General features: G+C 44.1%; 2 protein-coding genes across 3 annotated transcripts in view; both read left to right on the top strand.

The window, feature by feature from the left end:
- The first annotated feature begins 842 nt into the window (after positions 1-842).
- SLC25A15 (solute carrier family 25 member 15) lies at positions 843-23,476 on the top strand. 2 transcript variants are annotated; one of them, XM_006259877.4, is made up of 7 exons: positions 843-924; positions 3,907-4,033; positions 11,334-11,592; positions 16,806-16,943; positions 17,518-17,687; positions 18,596-18,754; positions 20,539-23,476. In XM_006259877.4, the coding sequence occupies exons 2-7, from the start codon at positions 3,979-3,981 to the stop codon at positions 20,661-20,663; spliced, it is 906 nt and encodes a 301-aa protein (XP_006259939.1). In that variant the 5' UTR covers positions 843-924; positions 3,907-3,978; the 3' UTR covers positions 20,664-23,476. The 2 variants fall into 2 exon arrangements, with proteins under 2 accessions (XP_006259939.1, XP_019346903.1); XM_019491358.2 differs by lacking the exon at positions 843-924 and adding an exon at positions 1,231-1,513 and having other exon boundaries at positions 20,539-20,827.
- Positions 20,746-24,896, top strand: part of LOC102575733 (fibrinogen-like protein 1) — a 76,629-nt gene continuing 72,478 nt past the window's right edge. The window contains exon 1 of the mRNA XM_059713042.1: positions 20,746-20,827. The gene's annotated coding sequence lies outside the window, so the exon portion shown is untranslated. The remainder of the gene's footprint in view (positions 20,828-24,896) is intronic.

Raw genomic sequence — 24,896 nt, 5'->3', positions numbered from 1 at the left:
CACTTTACTGAAAGAAGCAGCATGTTACTTTGACCCAGCTCTGCAGCATCTGAATAGATCCGGTGCGTCAGCCGGTCTTCTTGGCACTTTTATCTAAAGCTGATTCAATCAGCTATTAGATAAAAGCACCGTTAAAGTGCCCAGTCTATACAGATGTTGGGCGAGCCAAATCCAACTAATGCAATGCCTCTTCTGGGCATGTGCTGGGCTTGGCGCCAGAGCACACCAAGTTTAAAGTAAAGTACTGTATCCCCCTACTCCCTTCCCCCTTTTTTTTTAACGTCTCCAAGCAGCTTAAATGCTGGAGGCTGCAAGTGAGAGAGGAACAGTGGAAAAAAACTGGTCACTCTCCCTCACAGCACCCGCTCTCTGCCGCCACTTGACACAGGCCTACTCGTACTTTGGGAACCCGCAGCAAACATCTACAGCCCCCCCTGAAAAGCGAGAGCATGATAATGCAACAACAGAGTGTTTGGGACGAAGGCAGATGTGGACAGGAAACCCAGGGCAGTCTCACATTGGAAACAAGCGGGCGTGAGGCAGGCCACAGCCCCTGAATTTGCTGAGGGCGCTGGTGGGCACTGCCCAGCGCGGCTCTGCCGGGAGGAATGAGGGGGCAGCCCCACGCGCGAGATCAGTACAACTGGCGTGAAGTATTTGAACAATACATGAAATCAGCGGCGAAGCCAGCATGATGACGCACGCTTGAACATAGGCCAGGGTGTGCAAACTGATGGCCATGATCCCTAGGCGGGATACGAACGCAGCAGTAACACCACCTTCCTCGTCTCCCACCTGGAAGCCGCAAGGCCCGCGGGGCCGGGCCGGGGCGGGGCGGGGCGGGGCGCAGCGCGCTCCGCCCCCGGCCCGGGCATATAGCGCCGGCTGCGGGCATGAGGCGGTGGCGGCGGCGGAGGTTGCGGGGTGAGTGGGGCCGGAGCCGGGGCTGCAGCCTCCCCGCGTGGCGGGGAGCGGCGCGGGCGCTGCTGGCGGCCGGCTCGGCCCAGTCCAGCCCAGTGCCCACGTGGCGGGGCAGCCCCCGGGGCGGTTCAGGCGGAGCCGGGCTCCAGCCCGCTGCCTCTGGCCTGCTCCGGGCGCTCCAGTGCCTCCGACTGGGGACACGGCTGGCCTTGCCCCGCTCCCCGCCGGGGTAGGCCGGGGAGGACGCAGCCGGGGATGCTCCAGCTCGGAGCAGGGGTGGGACTGGCGGAGCTGCTGGGGTCCTGTGATGCCCTGGAGAGGCCTTTGCTGGGGGATGGGCTCCCCCAGAGCTCCTTGATGGGTCTTGAGGTGACTGAAGGGTCCCGTCCTTGAGCCGCAGACCTCGCGGGGCTTCCCACAGGGCAGAGCAGGCTGCAGGCCAGGTCCTCTCCTCTTCACTTAAAAGGGCCTGGCGCTTGCCTCTGAGCAGGCTGCCACGTGGTTGAGGTTGTGGCTTTCTCAGCTCTTGGCGCGAGCATCCGCTGATTTGAGGTGGCTCTGAGGTGACGCTTGGGCACCCGTGCGGAACCAGGTAAGGGAACCGCCTGCCAGCTGTCACCTGGTACAACTTCTCTCCTTTCCCGCGTGTCTCCAGCTCTGGAGATTGATTCGGGTTTGGGGGGGGGCGTTTCCCCCTTGGTTACCTTTCTATAACGCTCCCCCACCATAGCCAAAGCAGTAGGGCAGCCTCGTGATTTTGAGACTGCTTTTCCCAAAGCCTGGGTTCTGGCATGGGCAAGGGTAGCTTTGCTCATGCTGCAAAAACAGGGCTGGACACAGGCATAGGCAGCCCTGGTGGCTGTCCAGGGCCCGAACAGAAAAGGGGCCCAAAAATGGTTATTTATTTTTATTAGTATCATCATTATCTCTGGTGAAGGGGGGCCTGATTTTAATAAAAGTTTGCCTGGGACCTAGGTACAGTGCTGTGCAAGAGGCAAGGATTTCTTAGGACAATATCTTTTATTGAACCAGCAATGTAGTTGGGATAGCATTAGACAAGTTTTTGAATGCAAGACGTTATTTCTTCTTGTTGGCATGACATCTAAGAGACACCTTTGTGACTCCTATGTTGTAATCCTTTTTGTGCTGCCTTGTTGTGACCTCAAGGAAGTCCAGGGTTATGTCCTGCCTCTCTCTCAAAAAGAGTGGCTATTGCCTATCTCTGTAAATTGAGGCATAATCGTAGAGATGGAAGAAACTTCTTTCAAGATGGAAGGCACTTGATGCTAGTATTAGACTTGCCAAATATTTCCTCATAATTACAGAGGTGACTCCTTGTCTGGTTTGGATTTGCAGTTTAATTACCTAAGTAGCCAATGCCTGCAGAAAACCTATAGATCCGTTAAACACCGGTCAAATAGAAAGAAACCTAGGAAGGAGTACATGCATTGGTGGCTTAATTTTAGTTTCAGTACTTCCTCTTTAAGCTAGCAGTGTAGTAGGGTATCTGTGTTAGCCAAGGCATGGTACTTAAATTCCTAGCCAAACATACTATTCTTTGAAAACATTTCCTTTTGTTTCCCTTAGTTTGTCAACTCCTCAATGAATATCTAATAGTTAGTATGGAAGATGGCATATAGTCCATTTTTAGCTTACTGAGTGTTCATAATTGGCTCTACTGCGGAGAGGGACCTGTTTCTTCATAATGACTTCTATCATTTGGAGACGGTTTTTATTCATTGATTCCTTCCTCTACTTATATTCCCAGATCAAAATTGCAAAATACTGCGTGAACTGTAGTGACACTTTAATTGTAGGATAATTTAAGTTTAACTTAATCTTACATAGTGGAGTTTCATTTTAATCATGGAAACAGATGGATTTTGGGTTACTTTTTTTGTGTCCAAAAATTAGGGATTTTTTTTTTTAAGCTGAGATTCTGGTTCTCAGGTTATCAGCACAGATTTGTATCCATAACCCAAGAACTCTGCAAGTGATGTGGTACATCTCCTTGAGCAGAATCTTTTTATTTGCACTATGAATTGCTTTTCTCCCTTGCTTCCTGCTTATCTGACTAGTTTGTCCCCCTGAATGCTTCAGATTTAAGTAATTTGCTCAGAACTGAGGAGGATTTTCACCCTTATAAACATCTCCCCTTTTACTTGAAAACATGCTGAAACATAATGTAAGGAAGAAAGAGTTTTCACTCTCTAGCCTCTAGTATTTAAAAAAAAGACGTTGGATGTTTGGTAGCATCAGCAGCCACAAACTTTTTGAATTTCTAACAAGCTGGTTAGAGCAAAACAAAATTTTTTTTTTTTTCTTAATTCTTGGAATAACCTTTGCACTAACATGGAGACTTGTGTTGCGTGTTTTATTTGAAAACTTTGCCCCTTGAAGGCTGTTTATTGTGCTAGCTTCTTTCTTGAGAGGCAGAGGGAAGGCCTGACTTTCACTTTACAAAAAGTTGCTGAACTCAGGGCTTCCTTTAAAGAGACCTCCATTGGGAACAAAGGACAAGCACAATTGCTTTCAAGTATTTTCTTTTGATTTTTCAGCAGTCCTTGGAATGGATACTGTTGTTTACCTTAGGAATTTATATGGGCCCTAATATTGCATCTGAGCTGCTTATGATCTTTAGTGTAATTCTCCTATTCCATCTTTTCCTCATGAAGTAAAGAAGTACTATGTTCTTTTCTTTCGAGAGGGGAAAGAGACTAGGTGACTTGCCCCGGATCACCTGGTAAGGACAAAGAAGGGCAGTCCAAGTCTAGCCTGACCCTTTTATTTATGTATGTATTTATTTATTTTAAGAAAAGTTATCAATAAAAAGGGGGTGGGGCATGAACAGAAATTTAAGTGTGTATTGATGTATGAAAGTAATTAATACATTATGCAAGTAATTTATCTGGCATATGTGACATTGGCTACAAGAATCACCATCATTTTAATGCATTTTTTCCCCCCCTTTTTTCCCCTACATAGGTATATGTGTCTTGACACTTTGTGACTCTGTGAATTTCTCATTCCTTGGCAACCAATTAGCAAGTGAGAAACATGAGGACAAATCCTGCTATTCAGGCTGCTATTGACCTTACAGCTGGAGCTGCAGGTAATATCGCTGGAGAAAATGTCATATTTTGCAAAGCTTTTGATTTTGATGTGAAAGAGTCTGCGATCTGAAATGAGCACCGTATAGGGACAGCAGTCTAACTAGTAAATTATAGTGGCACTTGTCACTAGCATTCTTACTCTCTGAAAGCCTGTTTATAAAGTCAAATCCTTTATGGTTGAAGAAGGATGTTGTGGTGAAGCAGCTGACCTGGGCCTTCTCCCGCTTCCCACCCCTCCCATCACTATCGCTCTTCTCCAGTGAAACGCACGCTGGAAAGTAAATATGTAATCTCCCTTTCAGGGTAATTATCTTCTAGGTATAGATTTGCACGTTTCCTAGTGTTTAGTTTTAAATCCCACATGGGTTTCAAAATGCCAGTCACAAGTCAAGTTTTTGCAGTGCAGGCAAACAGTGTGCAGGCAGGTGCTCATGATAATGCTGTCACAGAATTCTCTTTGGATAGCCTCTTGCCCTTTTCAGTTGGAGTTATCTTAAGCAACATCCAAAGAATATATCTGTGGAAATTGGGGAAACTTAATTGTCAGCAGTTCATTTATGTCATTCAAAGTACCTTCTTACCTATTATGCTGCTCCAATGCCAGGTCTGTACTACTGGCATAGCTGTCTAGTAAGTCACATGATGCGTTTTTTTTTTAAGTACTCTTAAAGATATCTATACTGGTAAAACCCCAGTCTAGATGTTGCTTTACCTGGCTAAAGTTCTTCTTTGCTAGAAAAGTGTTTATCTTTCAGAGAAGGGGCTTAACTGTTCACAGATTCACAGAAGTTTTAGGACTGGAAGGGACCTCATGAGATCATTGGGTCCAGCCCCCCTGCTCTGTTGGCACATATGCCACACATACACACTTGTGCATTTAGGATGAGTTGTGCAGACTGCAAAAGTCCTATATATCAGAAAAAAATGAATGGATTTAATGCTGTCCTTCTATAGAAGAATTACTTATCCCAAAAAGAGAGGCAGAAGAACTCCTTTTGCCAGTATAAAGTGCTTCTCCTGTTCTGTTTTATATAGACATCAAAGATGCTGAACTATAACCACAAATGGAATTTATCATAAAGACTCAATTTATCCAAAATTTATTCAAAACCCATTTGTAAAATCAAATTATTTTTTATTTCACTAACTGAACAAACATTTCCATACACCTGCTTGTGTACTTGGGTTTTGTTGTTGTTGTTTTTTGTTTGTTTGGTTTTTTTGGGGGGGGGGTCCTTAATTGTTGAAACTGGTTTTCTTTTGGCTGCTATTGCTTTCACTGGTACCAGATATCGCACAGATTAGCAGCATGGCTTGCAATGGATAGATGAGTGGTTTGGCCAGTTTTTATTAAATAATTGACTCTGGTTGGTCGGGGTTTTTTTGTTTTGTTTCGTTTTTGTTTTTTCAGGTTTTTGGAGGGTTGTTGTTTGGTTTGTTGTTGGGTTTTTTTGTTTTGTTTTTGTTTATTTCCTAATACCAAAGAAGGCTGGATAGCAAAGAAACATGAAATGAAATTAATTAACTTTTGAGTTTGTATGCTACAAAAGAAGGGGAGTAAAAAACACCCCACATACAGCATCTAATATGCAGCTCTACTAATAACTGAAACTAGATAGCTTTCCATTTTTGCATATAGAGCACATAATTTAGTCCATTTTATATTTTTGCTCTATGTCTTTGTGCCATGGGTCTAACAGTACTGGGCTTGAAAACTTCACAAGGAGCCTACTATTCAGTGTTTCATATTGAGACAGCAGTGTGAAAATTATTAGGCAGAGTGAGGTGTGCAAGCTCTGCAGAGGGATGCTTTTTTTGTGTTGACTTCTGTCCAGTCACCTGTTTCAGTGCCTCCACATTGCTTCCTTTGGCTGCTGAATGGAGAGGAGCCTTCAGTCTTCTGTTTATTCCATTGCTGAGGTGAAGCAGCCTACTTCTCCTAGTATTCTACCCCCTTGTTTAGGGGGTCTTCCTTGCCATAGTTTGACAAGGGCAGATCCTGAAGTTATTCTTTAGCAAAGTGAATATTGTGATTCTTCTTAGGTTCTCTTTGCCAAATAAATAAGCAGAAATGGAGAATGATGAGTCTTGTCCTCCCTCCTTTTTTTTTTCCCTCACCCCTTGCCATACATAGCTTGGGAAAACTTGCATAGACTGTAGAGATACAAGATCTGTTTAGCTTCAGACTTGGGAATGGGACACTCCTGACTTGCATTCAGAAAGCTAACTTGGCTACCAGAATGACTAGAAACCTAGCCTTAATTTAAAAGGACTGTCAATACTGATGGCATATGTTCCCTTCTTACCTTTCCCCTGCCCAAACTACTTACAACTACCAATAAACCTACTCTTCCAGGAAGTCTCTTTCCTGGCTATATATAGGAAAGTAGATTTTAAAGATACGCAACAGCTATGTTTTAAGCCTCCTCTTCTGGTTGTAGCTCTGGTATTCCTTTTAAGTAGAATAAAGGAGCCCAAACCTTGAAACAATTGAATAAAAATATTGAAATGCCCTTGGTTTTTTTTCACTTTGATCATCTTCCTTTGTCCTAAAAGGTTGCTCTTAATCTTTCTCCCTCGTCTATCATTCCTTACAGGTCTTCTTTATTTCCCCCCCCCCCCCTTTTTTTTGTTGGAAACTCATCATACTAGCCAAGCTCTCTCTTACTTTAATGTTGCTGCCTGTTGCTTGCTACAGCTGGGTTCCTGCCCTCCAGCAGAAACTGGCTGTGCCAAAGAGGATTAGCAAGCTAAAAGGCCAAGTGAGGTTGTGGGGGGGCCTCTGAACTCCAAGGCCTCCGTGCTTGGGGCCTGCATGCAGGATGCCTGCCATGGATTTGGGAGTATCTGAAGCCCCAGACTGTCTGGAAGGTAGGATACTTGCTGGTGGTAGCACCACACAGACTTGAATGATTTGAGCTCTGCTCAGTTGAAACTTGAACTTTTTACTTCGACCTGGAAATGATTTATTTAAAAAAAAAACCAAAAAAAAAACCTAGCAAACTAATAACTCTGAGAAGTTAGAGACTCAAATACCCTCACTCTGTTACTTGTACCTAGTTCTCCTATCCTTTCCAGGAGTCCCCTTAAGAAGTCATTCACCCTTAGCTGTCAATTCTCTCACCTCAGATTATTTGAGCCCCTCTTAACTCTTTTAGCTTTCTCTGTTTTTAAAGCTTTTTTTTGGTTGTTTCTTTCAGCCACTCTTAGCCAGGCTATTTCAGGTTCTGTTCTTTGCTTCATTTCTCAGACTTCTGGTTTCTGCTGAGCCCAGTCTGGAATTAGTCTGAGGAAGGTGCTAGCAGCTGCCTGAGGCATTCAAGCCTCTTGTTCTAGCTCCCTCAGCTGAAGTTCACATGACTGTCCAAGCCAGCAGTAGCTTTTCTTATTCAGCCCTTCCATCAGGAGGGCAAGAAGCCCTGATTCCAAGTTGGGTTTGCTCAGTAGCCAGCAAGTCCAACAAAGCCATTTGGTCTAGGATGAAAATGGATATAGTTGGAGGTAGGATAGGAATTCTCCTGAAAGGCCTGTCTTGTCTAGTAACACAGGAGCAACACAGACCAGCCCTGTTAAGTACAGCACTTATAGGAAACACTCTGGCAAAAAAGTGTGCATTGTTTGTTTTGTTTTGTTTTTTCCTCTGAGTGCATTTGGACTTGCACATCCAGGCTCTTTATTTTACTCCTTCTCAAACTCCTCTTCCCTTTCTATCCAAAAAGTAACCTCTTGATAACCAGATATTTATGATAACCACATGTGCACAATTGGTTTGTTTAGAAATACATATTTTTCAGAATTAAAAACTTGTCCTGTATATTCTAAAAAATGGTATGTGAAAATCTCCAGCAGAAAGAAAATTAATATAGCCTGAACACAAAACACTGTGTGATAGGGGGGCAACTTCATGGCTAGATCCCAAGGCAGCCAGCCCACCTGCCTTGGGCAGTCTTCCCCGTCTCCCCTGCCACAACTTTGGTTGTTAACTTGATTTATTAAGTGGGAGGCTGCCCATTCCTTGCCCCGATACCGAGGGGCACTATCCACAGCTCCAAACCCGCTTTACACCGTGGTCCATGCCTCGCAGATGGCATCCAGATTATGATTACTTCCCCCAGCCTGAGGCCAGGGCAAACTAAGTCCATAATTGGGCACCATTGTCTCTGTGTCTGTCTCTCAGCCCCCTTTCTCACAGGGGGCCTCTTGCATACTTGCCCATCCTGGGCCACGCTCCACTGCCCTAGCTCCTCTTGAGCAACCCCTTGTGGGCTTTCAGGCTTAGCTACTCTGTCCCTGGTACCACCATGCAGCAGCTTCAGTTCCCACAAGTTTTCCTACTCTGTGGTGTAGCCTTAAACCAACACTAGGCTGCTTTTACCCCAACCTCCTCACCGGCCAACTTTACACCCTGCCCCACCCTGGGGTCTCCTCATTATACTTATAACTAGCTACTTATGGGGCTGGCCTTCAGGCTTACTCCCCATTCAGCCCTACTCTGTGAGGGGCCTCACACCATGGTTACCAACTTCCCCTTCTGGCCTCCAGGATCTTGCATCCCTGCCAGGCTCTGGTGCCCATGAGCATACCTGGCTCCACTACTCCCACAGCTCTCACGATTACCCATCAGATGGGGGGTGGGGGGGTTAAGGTGCCCCTACCCACCTTTCACCAGGGAAATTAGCCATCCTGGCATTTAGTTGAGACCTGCCCCACCACAGGCAGTCCCACCAGGCCTCCCTACCCTGGCAGGGTGCAGTTTTAGGTCATGCCCAAGACCAAAGGAGCCTCCATGCCATCCCAGTAGTTCCTGCCCTTGCCCCCAGGATGTTCCTGAGGCATTGCTGCCAGTGGCCATGAAAGAAACATCAGCTAACTGCTGCCTCCCTCTGTATAAACCGTGTCCTAAACTGGCGTCCCTAATGAGGCACCTGCCAGCTGCCTGCCTCAACCCTTAAAATGGCAAGCAGCTGAAGGTGCACTGCCACACTGCTTGTAGAGTCCTAACAGTGTTTTCAGTCTCTCCTATAGATAACCTAATTGACTTTGCTCTCATGGAAAATTACTGCACTGTGATGACTTAAGACAATGATGTGAAGCATTTGACACATTGACCTTGCAGCTCAGTTTAGCAATGTTGCTCACTGTTATCTTTTTCTATTTTCCCTTTATATAATTATCTGGAGACTAAGTACAGTATACAGGGTAAACTGTATACTAGCTCCATTCTACTTTGAGACAAAAGGGGTGGGCAGATGAGAAAAGGATGGGTTTCAACATTGACAAGTGAAAGGTGCTGCACCTGGGGAGGAAGAACCAGCAGCATACCTACAGGCTGGGGAACTCCCTTGTCAGTGCAGAGGCTGAATAGCAGAAAAGGGTCTTGGAATCATTCATGATGCCGAAATGAACATGGGTTGACAGTGTGGGGACGTGGTCAGGAAGGCCAACCGTACCCTGTCCTGCATCCACAGATGCATCTCAAGCAGGTCCAAGGAGGTGATCCTCCCCCTCTGTGGCACTGGTCAGGCTGCAGTTGGAGTACTGCATCCAGTTCTGGGCATCTCACTTCAGGAGAGATGTGGACAGCATTGAGAGGGTTCAGAGGAGGGCCACCCACATGATCAGGGACAGCAATACTTTTCTTGTATTTGGCCCTGTAGTTCTTGGGTGTTTGGGGTTTTTTGTTATAGTTTTTTGTTTGTTTGTTTTTAATGCATCATGGCAGTTGCATAAAATCTCATTAATTCAAACCTTTCAGGAATAAAGGAATATAAACTTTTGGTTGGTATTAGGACAGCAAGTGACTAAAGGCATGACTCGGTATAATGCTGTAGATGCCTAAACTGAACTTAACTGCTAGGCTCTGGAGAACAATTCAGTTTCTCTCCCTCATAAGCCAAAAAACTGGTGGTACCTCCATTTGGAACAGCAGAGTTCACTAGGTGCCTACGCTTGGGCTTCTGAACATGCTCAGAAGTGATAGTTTGACCACCTGGTTGCTTTGCTCCTACTCAACGTTCTTCTGATCCCTTTTAGTCCTGAGGAGATGTCAAAGTCTTCATAATGTGACCTGTTGAACCTTCTCTGAACATGCCTTGCTTGCACCAAAAGCATTACACTCGGCTCATAAGCAGTGGTGGTGTCACTGCCTGCCTTTTGTTTTAATACCTGTAGGTTAGAGTGGTCTCCAAGGGAGTTGAAGGATTGACGTCTAAGCCCGCCTCAGCCTGACCCAAATCCATATTTTTTCATGTTGTCCTAACTGCCATGCTTTAGGCCAGCTGGTGGCACCCTTCACCCTTCCTGTTGAACTTGAGCCATTGGCAGCAAAGAATACAAGAGTTGTTTTGCTTTCCTTCTTTCCTCATAGGATTGGTGTTAACCCTATAGCAAGGGGCTTATGATGCTCCCCTGGGCTGGGGTTGGGGGGTGAGGAAGAGAGCTTGAACAGAAATGTCATGGCAGCAGGGATCAGAACCTAGAGGGTTCCTTTTCCTGAGAACTGTTGAAACCATGAAGCTACAGTGAGGCCCCTTCTTGTATATCAGCCCAACTTCAAAAGGAAAGGTGGAGAGTTGTGTTGCCCTGACTCTTCTACAGCCCGGTGGCTAAGACACTCCTTGCTGTGTGCGGGAGGTGTATGTTTGAATAGCTTCAGGCTGGGAAAGGCCTAGAGCCCATCATGCAGGAAGTGGGAGACAAAGGTGCCTGTTAAGGTTGGCACCAAAGCTTTGGACAGGGCTGAGAACCTGGGCAAACCCCCATGCTACTGCTTCCTATTAGCTAGATTTTGATGCATCTTCATGGGTCACTGCTAGGAAGCGCCTCCTCTTGCCATGCTTTATGTGGAGCGCTTAGGCACCTAAACTGGTTAAATTAAGTCATTCTCCAGAGGTACCCAAGTCCTCCCCACTGACTGTCTATGAGCCTAATCACATGCAGCAGGTCAAATTAGATTTCCCTCTGGGGGTGAGCTACCTAGATTTTTAGGCATCCAGCATCTACATGTAAGCACTGGAGACCAAACTCTATCTAATTTATTTGATACTTGTTTGTTTTTATTATAATCTGGTCCTCATTGTTGTCACTTTGTACTTCTGTAACTTTCTTCAGTAGTATTCTGAGAATTAAATTCACTAGTATAGTGAAAATTTGTCTGTCTTATGCCAGCAGTGACTTTGTCCCCTCTTGCATATTTCATGACTTTTTTTTTCCTCAACAGGTTTGTTTCATACTTGCCTTCGGTAGGCTATTTGTTCATGTGATCATTAAAGTGCTGTTGAATCTTGAAATTTTCCTCAGGTGGGACAGCATGTGTGGTGACAGGCCAGCCCTTTGACACAGCTAAGGTTAAGATGCAGACATTTCCCAACATGTATAAAGGACTCGTCGACTGTTTTGTGAAGACCTATAAACAAGTGGGATTTCGAGGCTTCTATAAGGGAACCACACCAGCACTTGTAGCCAATATAGCAGAAAACTCTGTTCTGTTCATGTGCTATGGCTTTTGCCAACAAATTGTGAGGTTTCTTGCTGGACTAGACAGGAAAACAGAGCTGAGGTTAGTAACTGAATCTCATTCCTCCAATGTATTGCACAATTAAGTCAACAGTAATTATTAATGTTACCTGATTTTTTTTTTTTTTATTTATTTATTTTTTTTAATGAAGTTGTTGCACTGTATACTATATTGTGGCTGAGTAAGTGCTAACTCTATCTCACACTTTATCTAGCTGCCTGTAGTGTATTTCATAAGAGCAGGTTGCTTGTCAGCACAGTGTCTATGAGAAATGTATCTAGAGTGTTTTTTGGCATTTTTTGTTTGTTTTTTAATTAGACTAGCAGATGTCTGAAAGTTTGGTAAGCACAGTAGAGTAAGGATTTTCAGTCTTAAGTATTTCTAAATGTATCTAACTCTCATTGTGACTGTGGAGGGGGGGAAAGTATCTTTTTAAATTGCAGTCCTAAAACATGCATAGTTTTAGCAAATAAAGATTTGATCATGCTTTGTGTTGCAGGTAAGTTAGGGCCAGGGGTGTTTGAATTCTGAACTTCATAGAAAATTAGGGTTGGAAGGGACCTCAAGAGGCCATCTAGTTCAGGCCCTTGCTCAAACAGGACCATCCCCAACTATCTGATCCCAGCCAAGGTTTTGTCTGGTTGGGTCTTAACCTCTAAAGGATGGAGATTCCACAGCCTCTCTGGGTAACCTGTGTCAGTGTTTTACTACCCTCTTTGAGGTTTTGTGGTGGTGGTGGTTTTTTTTTTTTTTTTTTCCCTAAACTTCCCTTGCTGTACCTTGAGACTATTGTGCCTGTTTTGTCATCTGCCGCCACTGAGAACAGTCCAGCTTCATTCTCTTTGGAGCCACCCTTCAGGTACTTGAAGGCTGCTATTAGATCCTAGACTCTTCTTCTCCAGATGTAAATAAGCCCATTTCCCTCAGTTTCTCGTGAGTCATGTGCCCCAGCCCACTAACCATTTTCACTGCCCTCTGTGGACTCTCCAATTTGTCTACATCATTTCTGTAGTGGGGGAGGGTGGTGCTAAAAGTGGACACAGTACTCCGGATGTGGCCTCAGCAGTGCTGAGTACAGGGGGAATAATCACTTCCCTCGATCTGCTGGCAACACTCCTCCTAGTGCATCCCAGTATGCTCTTACGAGTCTTTGCTGTGAAGACTGCTATTCAGCTTGTTGTCCACTATAACCCCCCAGGTGCAGCAGAGCTGTTGCTTAGCCAGTCAGTCCTCAGCCTGTACTGGTGCACAAGATTCTTCTGTCCCAGGTGCTGGACTTTGCACCTGTCCGTATTGAACTTCATAAGACTTACTTCGATCCAGTCCTCCCTTCTTTGTTTTTTGGGGGGTTTTTTGTTTTTGTTTTTTTTGTTTTTTCCTAGGTCTCTCTTAATGTAGCCCTACCTTCAAACATACCTACTGCTCCCCCCAGCTTGGTGTCATCTGCAGACTTGCTGACAGTTTACTCCATCCCATCTTTCAGATCCCAACTTTACCAGCACTCTTAAAAGAGTAGCAAATTGCCCATTTTCTTCCACATGTGCCTTGTGCTTGGATGTCTATAAAATACAGTGCATGTGAATACTTGAACTAAGGCAGAGAAGGTCTCTATTGGCAGCATACCTGAAAGCATTAACAGAAACACCCCTGTACCCTGGGTTCAGTGCCTTGGATTCTTTTAAGCAAACAGCCACTGAAACTTGCTGAGAGGTGGGAGGGGGCTCATCTACTTGAAGTGTACATGGGGTTTTTGTGTTTTGCTTTGAGTTTTTGTTTTGTTTTGTGTTTTGTTTTTTGGACCAGTGAAGCTAAACTGCACTAGTCTCTGGTGCCGAGGTATTGCACCAGTGCAGTTAGCAGTGATTTGATTTGACCCCGCATGCATCCCATGCACTGAATAGTTTGAAATTTTTCATCATAAGTCTGAAACAATGCTAACTGCACTGGTGCAATACCTTGGCACCAGAGACTAGTGCAGTTTAGCTTCACTGGTCCAAAAAACAAAACACAAAACAAAACAAAAACTCAAAGCAAAACACAAAAACCCCATGTACACTTCAAGTAGATGAGCCCCCTCCCACCTCTCAGCAAGTTTCAGTGGCTGTTTGCTTAAAAGAATCCAAGGCACTGAACCCAGGGAGCCCCAGGTGCATCTGCTTGCAGCCTCCTGGCTGCCTGCCACAGCTGGTCTGGGCTCTGGGCAGGTCCTTGCCATCCACCACAGCCCAGGCTGCTCTCAACAGGGAGGATGCAAGCAGCTATATGGGGGTCGGCAGAGCCCCGGCCCAGCTCATTGCCAGCGACAGGTGCAAGGATGCCTCAGGAAAGATGGTAGGGAAGGGTTAGACCCTTGTGGCTCCCCTGCCATCCTCCGTGAAGCGCACGTGCCAAACAAAATGTCTTCACGTGTCACGCTGCTGTTGCCAACCCTGATCCATGACTGTCTGAGTGGGCCAGTCATATGTTGCACTTCAAAACAACAAATATACAAAGATAGACCATATAGCTTTAGATTCTTGCCACACACTTCTACGTCATTGTGCTTTGTTTACTGACTGTTATTTGAATGCTGGTCTGAAAACAAAGTTGCTAACTTTCTCGTGGGCTCTTTTGGATCCTCACTAAATTTACTTTTAGCAGGTCACAAACACCAATTTATCTTCACGTGCTCATGGGAGGTGTGGAACATCTTAATCTTGTTTTTCCAGGGGAGGATTGGAAAGGGGGTTGGGGAGGGAGAGAGCTAGGGCACATTTATCCAGGTCAAAAGTATTCACTAACCTTTGGGTGTCCGATTTTTGAGATGCCTGGGACTTGTTTAGTTTTAGGACTTAATGTTACACCCCTGCTTTCAGCTGTAGCATGTTTATAGAGTATTCTTAATGACTGGTGTACAAGGGTTTGTTGTGATTTTTGGGGATTCCTTGGCTAAATGACTGGCTGCAAATGCTGAGGCCAGGACACAATGGCTGAGGAGGCTCTTTCTGGTCCTACGTTCTTCAGCACTTCACACATTCAGAGTACTGCTCCTGCTGACTCCAGTTTGTAGCTGGAGTATTCAGTGCTTCTGTAAAGCAGACAATGAGGTATTGGGTCAAGCATCTAGGATATAAGAAGTGTGGCTTAAGAGCCTTGACTAGCATCATACAAGAACTCAGTAGTAGTGGGGATAGTACCTTAGGGAGCTGGATTCTATTTCAGGTGCTATTGCCACAAGGCTACCCTCTCTCATCCCACAGTCACCTGCCTCATTCACTACACACATTCCAGCTTCTTCAACAGAAGAGACCAGGGTCACCCCTACAGTAGATCTTCCCAATTCGCACCCCCAGAGCAGATCCATTCTGTGCACTTGATGAGGCAGCAGCCGTATGATGGGAAAGGGGAGGAGTGTAATGATGTAAATAGGCTGCATTGTAATGTAGAGGTACTAGGGAAGGGAGATGAATTCAAGTTGCCCTGGCAACTAACTCTGGGTTGCTTGACTTTGCAACCAAACCAGTGTTCTTTTAACATTGGGGGGGGGTGCTCAACCCTAAGCACCATGTCATTCAGTCTGTGGAGAGCTCAAGGGGTTGTGGCTTTATGAGCTATAATCAGGCGCATAGGATAGGACCAGTCCCAATGCCAGCATGTGGGGTTAGGGGAAGGTGTAGGACCCCTGTTCTAACTGCGTGTGTATGTACGCAGTTTTGGAGGGGGAAAAAAACAAGCAGCAGAAAAACATCACAGGGTAACTCTGGCTGGCTGGTATCCACTTGGTTTATCAGCAGGGGATCTGCTATGTAGACTTGCCACCTTAACCTGCATAGCTGACAGTAGTAGGTTGTGACCTCTCGGGCTGATGCGTGCAGATGGGGGATGAGACTTACTGGCCATGGTCTTTTGCGCCTTTGTATACCCTGGGCTGTGGACGGGAGTATGCTCTAGTGGGTGTCTCTTCTGCCTGCTTCTCCATCCCCAGACCTAACCCATTCTATCACATCCATCCCAATATGTTCCCAGTCCAGTTGTTCATCTTATACCAGCCTCTCCTTGGATTCCACTAAAACTATCTCTCTCATTCTTGTCCTCCCCTGCCCTGGACTCATGCAGTCTGTCACCTCAGTTCCTTATCCCAGTCTCTCTCCTCCCCAGGTTCCTTATACTAATGTCTTTACCTAGTTGCTAAAGAACTGTGACTGGTTGGATAAAGGCTTGGCCTTGTGATGTTATTAGTTAATGAAACTATACAGTATTTAAGTTCTGCTTTATTCACTTTATATAGGCTGTGATTTGTTTAATGATAAGGGCCTGTTTCCTTAGCTGTCTGAACTTACATGGAGATGGAGAAAGCTGGGTTTTTAATTAATTATTTCCCTATTTTAATTCTAGCCTTTTTTGCCCTTCAGGATATTATGGTTAAGGCACAAAGCTTCAAAAGCCAGTGGTATACAAGGGAGCATTGAATGATGTAGTTAGCATCATATCTGGCTGCCTTTTGACACCTGTCATCTGTTTGTTTGTTTTTTTTTCCCCCCCCCCTCCCCTTTTGCTTCTCAAAAGACCAGATATACCCATTTACAGGTGGGTCAACTGGGGGCAGCATGACTCCAGAGTAAAGGTCCAAACTCCTGCAATCTGGAGCCATCCAAGAACAACTAAACTACTTTGCCATCACGCTGTAACACCACATCAGGGCTGTCAGTCTCATCTGGCCCAATGGGTGGTGTGGGGCCAGCCCAAAGGGAAGATAAATGGCATGTGCCCAACCCTGTGGGCCAGATTCAGTGCACATGGAACTCGCTTCATGGGTCTGGCTTGGGACATGTGCCACACACAGCACCCACTCTGGCTGGTCCAGGACCCACATTGCATGTGGTGCCTGCCCCAGAGCTGCTGGACTGGCTGGTGTTGCATGTCTTACATTGTCTCAGAGCAGCTGGGGCAGGTGCCCTGCATGTTCTGAACTAGCTGGTGCAGATACTGTGTTCAGCATATGTCCCCTGAAAACTCCCAGGTGGAGTCAGTCCAGCACACACTGTGCGATGTATGGATCAACCCCAGGCCCAGGGCAGCACTGGGGGCCAGGTAGTGGGGCTCCACATGCCAGATTTGGCCCAGGGGCTGTACCTTTGTACCTTTGCCATAAATGATTCTTCTTTCATTTTTTGTCCTTCTGTTTTGCTTTATTAAAGCTTTCAGGAAACTGGTGCTTAGGCTGTATAGTAAAGGAGGATGAATGCTCAAATGCCTTCTATAATTTGTCTTTTCAGTGATCTTCAGAATGCAGCTGCTGGCTCTTTTGCTTCTGCATTCGCCACTTTGGTTCTTTGTCCCACAGAACTAGTGAAGTGTCGACTGCAGACCATGCATGAATTGCAGCTATCTGGGAAGATAACACAAGGACACAAGTAAGTGTGTAATCTGTTGCCATCATACATCTACTTTTGACATTCCATCCCCAATTTTAACAAGCATGTTGGCTAGTACTGGCTGCTGACTGCACAAAGGATAGACTACTTTACTTTCTAGAGATGTGTAGTCCTGCAGACTCATAACTTCATTACCAAGGGTCTGGCCCTGCTCCCCTTCAAGGTGAATGGTAAACTTGTGCGACTGACCTGAGCCAGCAACACAACACGTGTAGCCTGTTTAGCTGTGTTGTGTTGGTTTTATTCCCTTACTACTTTTTATGTAAGGATGGAGTGTTACTGTAACCATGGTGGTCCCAGAAATGTTGAGGAAATTTTTGCATGGTGTTTTTTTGTTTTGGTTTGTTTGTTTGTTTGTTTTTGTTGAGCCAACTATACAGCGGGGAGAGCTATTGCACAACCTTTTAGGACAACTACACAGTTGGTCCAATAAAGGATATAGTAAAACAGAAGTACTATTGAAGGTACTTCCAAACAGTCTTTAGCATTCTACCTGTTAAAATGCTAAGTATCACTTTTTTTTTTTTTTTCTTTTTTCCAATCTCTCTATTAGTACAGTTTGGTCTGTAGTGAAAGGTGTTCTTCAAAAGGATGGTCCCCTTGGGTTTTACCGTGGTCTGTCCAGCACTTTACTTCGGGAACTCCCAGGCTATTTTGTCTTCTTTGGAGGATATGAGCTGAGTCGGACATTTTTTGCATCGGGGAGATCAAAAAATGAACTAGGTATGTTCCAGCTCGCAGGTCGGTGAAACAGTTGTCATTCTCCAATGGATTCGGCATATTATGATTTATATTTTTAATATAAAATTCTCTTCTGAGATATTTTAATGCACATTTAGATGTTCAAGTAATATATAAATAAGCTATGTTATGAGAACATTATTAAGGTTGAAAGTTAATGCACATATACAAGAAAATGTCAGAACTTCATTTTCTTGTCCCCTGCTAAGGATTTAGCAACAGTAGTTTGCTTTGCCATGATGCAGAGCTTGAGTTTTAATCACCTGACCTCTGGTCTCTGCTGTGCGTAACTTTTTTTTTTTAATAAAATATAATCCCAGAAACAAATTTGTACTTGCGCTGTAAAGAGCGATCACCTAACAATGGAATCTTGCTCCATACACATGTCTTTACCATTATACTTTGAATTGGAACTGCTGGCTTGAATGTTTATAGCCATGTTAGCTATATTGGCTCCGATTTGGCTTGTATTTTTTTGTCTTGGATATACCATTGACAGAATTGACATTTTCTGTGTACCTGTATATCTCTGTACATACAGACAGAAATATCTATTGGCAGAACCAGACTTCTGTATTCTAGGTTGAGGCTTTTGGCGGTTTCATTTAGAATTTAGGAATTAAATTTAGAAATAGTGTTAGGAAAGCATGCATATGCACCTTTTAATGCCAGATTTCCAGCTAAATTGTTCATGAAATAAGTACATCTCCAAATGTGCAGATGTGTAATTCTAAAATTTCCAGCAACTCACAATAGTTAATTCTTTATATCTAAAATACAGATCAAAACTATCAGCAAGAAGCTATTTTTTTTTTTTGTGATGCACAACATTCTATGCATTGCTGCTGTTCACATACCTGCAAAACAGCTTGCTTCCCCTTTTTTTTAAGGTCCTATTCCTTTAATGATAAGCGGTGGCTTCGGAGGCATCTGCTTATGGATTGCTGTGTACCCTATAGACTGTGTCAAATCTAGAATTCAGGTTCTTTCCATGGCTGGAAAACAGGCGGGTTTCATGGGAACGTTTTCAAATGTTTTGAGAAATGAAGGTAAGCGTGTGTATGTATGTATGTATAACTGAATCTGCAGAATTATGGGTCAAAACCACTTTCAGTGGAGTACAATAGATAAAGGAGTAATCTGGGTGGTTTGCAACTTGCTCAGTTCAGTGGATTGCTAAGAACAAGTAGCTCAGCTCCTTTATTTCAAAAGGCACAGCTGATCAAAGAAGTAGCACCCTTTGAAATAAAAGCCACTGCCAATGGCTAAAATGCCACAGCTCTTTACTGAAGCTCTGTATTTCCTTCATCCTCTTAAAATGAGGGGTATAACTTGATCCTGTAGAGTATCCAGGTTCTATTGCACTGCAGCAGATACATTTTATAGGGGGGATTTAAGCTCTGCCTTTCCCTTGGACTGCCCGGTCCTGGGAAATTCAAGGACTTACCCATCTCTGTAAAGACAGTGAAGGGAGAACATTGGGCAAAAGTGGTGCTAGTAAAGGAGAGCTCTCTAGTAAAGGAGAGCCTAAATTTTGGTTTCTGCTGCCTCCTAGTCTTGCCTCTTTTGAAGGCAGTCTTTTTAGTCCATCCATTTTTAAAATGGTGAGAGAATTTAACATATTTTACTGTCTTATAACTATAACTTGTAATGTTTTAATTTAGAAACAGGTGATACTTGGGATGAAGCTTTAAATAAGACCCTTTTTAATCTTTTAAAATAAGACTTAAGCTCCTAAGAAAGGAGTAGACTGTTAAATTGCCTTATTGATCAGTTGCTGAAGTTGTCATTTAGGAAGAGATTTGACAAATCCAAGAAGCCTAATGTGGGCAGAAAGGAGCTCTTCCCCGACTGCTAACACATCTAGCATCCAGTAACTACCTTGGCTGTTAACACTAACGTTCTCACCTCCCCTGTGAAAATCCCATTTATAGCTAGGGATCTACCTAATTCTCAGTGGCCGCCCCTTGATTTTTGCAGTCCAAGCACCAGCTGCCACTTTTGCATACCTCTGGCTGAGTGGCCCCAGAAGTCTCACCCCTCCCCATAGATTAACAGATGATTGTGTCAATCTCTGGGGAGGGGCAGGACTCCTAGGTCCCCTTGGCCAATCAAAGGTGTGGAGAGGGCCCATTGCACTCTCTCTACTGCAACTATTCCACCCCACCACTGGGTGCTCCAGCAAAATGCATGTTGCCCCTTGTCCCATCCTTGATGGTATTGGACAAGGGATGCTGTCATCTCCCCTCTTCCTGCCCAACCAGATTTTGCTCATGTGATTGGGGGTGGAGGGGAAGATGGGTCTGGCTGAGAAGGGAACCTCAACTTCCCTGCGTATGGAGAGGTACCTTGAGATTTCCTGGAGTGCCTCTCTAAGCAGGAAAAATGAGCAAGTGCTTCATGGTCTTGAGGGGCCTCCAGAACACCAACCCAAGATGGATTGAGAGTACAAGCAGCTCAGACTACCTGTACTCTTCCACCATAGAACTAATATACATCTGCTGTAATAAAACAGCAGAGTCTATTTAATGCCTTTTGTCATGCCACTGGTTTTGTTCCTTTTGTCACGCTACAAACAGTAGCAACATCTGTTTGCTCACAATTGTTATGGTGGCACAAATGAGGTGTTGGGCAATGTCTGTTTCTACCCTTAAATTTTTGGCCTCAGAAATATTGTCAGCTGGTTCAGTTTGCCTCCTGTTCACTCTAAATGAGACCAGTAAGTGAGGTTGCTCTTCCCTGTGGGAGGTAAGGTTATGCAAGATATTCTGAATCAGTACTTTTAAAAGTTGAACATCCAGATAATTAATTGGTTCATACTTTTGTTTCCCAGGAGTACTTGCTTTGTATTCTGGACTAAAGCCTACTATGCTTCGTGCATTCCCAGCCAATGGCGCATTATTCCTTGCCTATGAGTACAGCCGGAAGATAATGATGAAACAGATTGATGCCTACTGAAGCCTTCCAGCAGATCTCTTGAAGAAAGTGGAGCTAGAACTATAGGTCACCTTGGGGCTTGACTGTGCACACAACAAATTGGGTGACCTTGTTTTTAAGAAACCTGCTTTTTATTGAAGATTTTAAACTTTAAAAAAAAAAAAGTAAACTGATCTTCCTAGACAGTAAGTACACTTTTTTTTTTTAAGTCAATCCACAGGACTGGCTGGGGCTGGGTAGAGAAGTTTGCAAGCTGGAGATATTTGCACACTTGTTCCACCAATTAATGCTGCTCAAGAGACTTTAAGAAGCATACTGCCCTTGATAGCCTTTGTACTCAGCATAAGATGCTACAGTTGTGTTTCCAGTTGAACCTACTGTTCCCATTTTTAAATCTAATTCTCTAGTGGTAGAGCAGAAAGTTGGTCAGGATTTCCTTTTTTCCAGTATTGGTAATGCAGTGTTTACCAATGCCCTGTAATTTTGAGAAAATGTGTGAACAAATATTTTAGCTTGGCACCAGGTTGGGTTACATTTATTTCAGCCTGAAACTATGAGCTTCTTGTTAAAGAGTAAAGCAAATTACTAGCTGGGTCAGACACTACACTTAACTTACTAGATTAGGTCAGAGGTGTCAAACTCATCTGGCTCCATAGGCCAGGTGGGTAGTGTGGGGGTGATCCATGGGCTGGTTCTGGCTTATGGACCCCCCCCATTCTCTTCCCCAGCATATCTGATTCAGTAGATGCTCCAGGTGATCTGGGACCTACACTGTACTTGCTGCCTCTGCAGCCCCAGACCCACTGCCTGCAAGTGCTGTGAACAGCATGAGTCCTGGAGCAGGTGCCATGTGGCATAGTCCAGCTGGGGTGGCAACTGCACAGCAGCTATTCCAGCTGGACTGGACTATATGCCTAGGCAGCATATGACCCAGACCAGCTAGAACAGTGACTGGATCAAGTATGGAAAGTGAGGAAGGCTGCATGCTGTTTGGGGCAGTACTGGGTGCTGGATGGCAGGACTTCCTGGCTTGTTTGTTTGACACCTCTGGGATTAAATCATCCTGCAAAGTTAGAGGAGACCAATGCTTTGCTTGAGGCTTGGGATAGTCTTCCCCTAAGCATACTACAATCACAATACTGTTATAAGAGGTTGGGAAAGAAGTTGCCAGCAGTCAAATTACATTTATGCTTTTTGGATGGAATAATTGGCTTCAGTAGGCTAGAATAAGTCACTTCAACTATGAGAGTACAGTGATTGGGAGTGGGAGACCATGGCTTCAACTTCTTCTCCCCAGGTCAGAGTAGGCATTCAAACCAACTTCTCATTTCACTACTCACCCTTAAAGTCATTATTTTCTCCAACTTCCTGACCATGCAAATAGTTCATGTGCTAGGTAGAGCAGCAGCCTTAGACTACACAAAGGCAACTTATTCCAACCCCCTGTATTGTACCATAGCAAAACAATTTACCCTCTGTGTGGAAGACTCAGTTTAAAAACCTCCCAAAGGTATGGGTTACAGCTGTGTTGGTCTAAGGACTTATCTCAGTTACCTAAGTACTTGTCTGTATATCTTTTATTACACCAACCAAATACTTAGAAAAATTGTTTTTTACAAGCTTTTGGGCACAAGACACCCTTCTTCAGGCATAGACCAGCATGTCTTCACAGCCTCAGGGTTCTGGCCTATGCAGTACTAGATAGAAGAGACCTATCAGTTATGTGAATCTAGTCTTTAGCAACAGGAACTAAAGCAAAATAGTTAAGTATTTGATCACTTGGAGCTATAGGTACAAAGCCATCTTTAGCAAATATTTGATGAAAACATGTAGTAGTAGTAGTATTTGCTGGTACTTTCTAGCTGAAGGTCACTAGCTTCCTTGCTGTACTTCTCTCAGCAGTATGTAAGCCTAAAAAAAGAATTGGAACAACAGGGTTTTTTGGAGTTCTTTATTTTGTTTGGTTTTTTTAAAAACAGAGTATGCTGGTGTCTTTGATCTTCTTGTAGCTACTTGGTCCATGGAAATTTGATTACTTCCTCTTATCCATCTCTTCTGTAAAGAATTAATTCCCTATAAGCTCAAATATCTGGCACTGTATGCAGTCTGGCTGCATAACCCACAAGTGAGAAAAATATTAAAAAGAGAACAAGTAGTAGCAGCAGCAGCTGCCTCCTCTAGTTTAGTGTTCCTATAATCTAAAGGATTCTCTGTGTTAATGCTACTTCTGGCTTCAGCTAGTCTTTAGAGGACAGCAGAAGGATTCCATAAGACAGGATTCCTGGTAGGAATAAAACAACCTTAAATTTGAGTTAGTTTTGGTTTGCTTTGTGACTTATCCTTTAGGTCAGGTTTGTTTTTTAAAGATCTCTGCAGGCACAGGAAGGTGACCCAGCTCTTGTAGGCTTGAACAACCTCCTATTCCAGGGGTGGGCAAAGTGTGGCCTACTGGCCACATCTGGCCTGCCAAGAAATTCCATCCAGCTTGAAGGGCTTATCTGCAAGCCCTGGCCCTTGCTACCCCTCTGCAAGCTGGCACCTCCACACAGGAGGTATAGTTCTGGTTGCCAAGCACCTGCCCCCCCTCACCAACCTGACCCATGCCAGCCCCAAGCTAACAGGCACTAGAGACAAGAAGCCAATGACTGGCAGAGCTTTTGCTGGTGCCCTGTACTTGTTCAGCCCACCTCGACTTGTATTTAGGGCCCTTGCCTGCAAGCTTGGAACATACCAGAGTAAGACTATTTTGAGCTATAATGCAATCACCTCTAGATACACTATGCAAGTGGAGTCAAGAGAGACTTATTTAAGTCAAAATAAAGTTAATGTGTTCAGTTGTTTAGTACAAGATGTTTCTCTCTCCCCCAGTTTCAAACTCCCTCCTCTCAAAAGGAGTACTTCCAGGGCAAGGGGGAGGGAGTCCCCATGCAAAGATGTTTCAGCTTGTGAAAGAAATAAAGTGCACCAAAACCTGTTGCAAAAACTGTACAAGAGTCTCAAAGCATGTAACTTTAGTACTTTGCAGGGGGGAAGGGGGGGGAGGAGGAGGAGGAGGGATGAAGGTGGTAAATGGCAAGAGTGACATCTGTTTAGGAATTAATTGAAATGCTGCTGCATAAGTGGGATAAATTGTTAGATTTTCATTTAGAAGTATAGCTACTGGAAGAGTAGGTAAGAATTATTCCAATAATTTAAAAAAAAAAAAAAAGATCAATTTTTAAAGGAGAGACAAAAAGTAAAAGACAAGTAGACTCTTAAGGAAAAAAGAAAGCTGGAAAAAAAAACCTAACCCCCTAAAAAGATAAAAATAAGTCAGCCAAACACAAACTAGTAAATCTGTACAAATACTGTAGCTTCTTAAAGTTATACCTGTGCTCCAGTCCATGGGTATTTAAGTGGGAAAGCCTGTAAGTGCTACTGAAAGCTCATTTGAATTTCTCTAGACAAGTGTTTTATGAAGTCAGTAGAATCTCTGAACACAGGTCACCTAAAGAAAGCTTAAGAATTAAGTGACCAAGTATATAACAACTATAGTAGGAGACTTACTATTTTCCTATTATGTCAAGGAGGTATAACTCATGGAGTAGCCAGGCTCTTTTAAGAGTTAAAAGATTTAAAAAAAAAAAAAAAAAAAACCAACAAAACACAAAAAACCCAAACAAACATGCATTAAAAGTGCTTGCAATTTAAGGTTGTGCAATTAGTTTAACTGACCCAAGAACCCAAATTTTAGCAAGGCAGTTGATTCCCTTTACTACTGACAAGAGGTTCCTTTTAGTGGCTATTACACTTCAAGTTGTAAAATATGGACTCCTGTAATAGGGAAGCTTTCCTTTCAGAGTAGAGAGCAGTGTGGTAAACATTAAATTAAAACACATTTAAAAGCTACATACAACCACTTTCTATACTAGGCCTTTGAGTTTTGACTCTAGTACGAGTTAGAGGCAGCAGTTTATAGATTTTGGGTGTACTCTACACAGCTTCTTTGGGGTTTTTTTTTTGTTTTTTTGAGGGGATGGAAGTCTCACAAGCATTTTGTCCACTGGGTAGCTGTATAGTGTATAAAGAGATCCAAGACAATAGCTTACACAAGTTTACATACATACTTTTTGAACTGGAAAAAAGTTACAGGGCAGAAGTTCATTGCTTTAAGATCTGGGAAGAAAACAGAGCATGGGAGAGGTTATGTATAAGTCTTGCTCCTATGGGAGCTAGGATCAGCAGAAAAACAAAAGTTAAAGTTCTTACCTACTC

The sequence above is a fragment of the Alligator mississippiensis genome, chromosome 1 (assembly GCF_030867095.1).
Source record: "Alligator mississippiensis isolate rAllMis1 chromosome 1, rAllMis1, whole genome shotgun sequence".
NCBI lineage: Eukaryota > Metazoa > Chordata > Crocodylia > Alligatoridae > Alligator > Alligator mississippiensis.
This window is presented reverse-complemented; position numbering and strand designations above follow the sequence as displayed.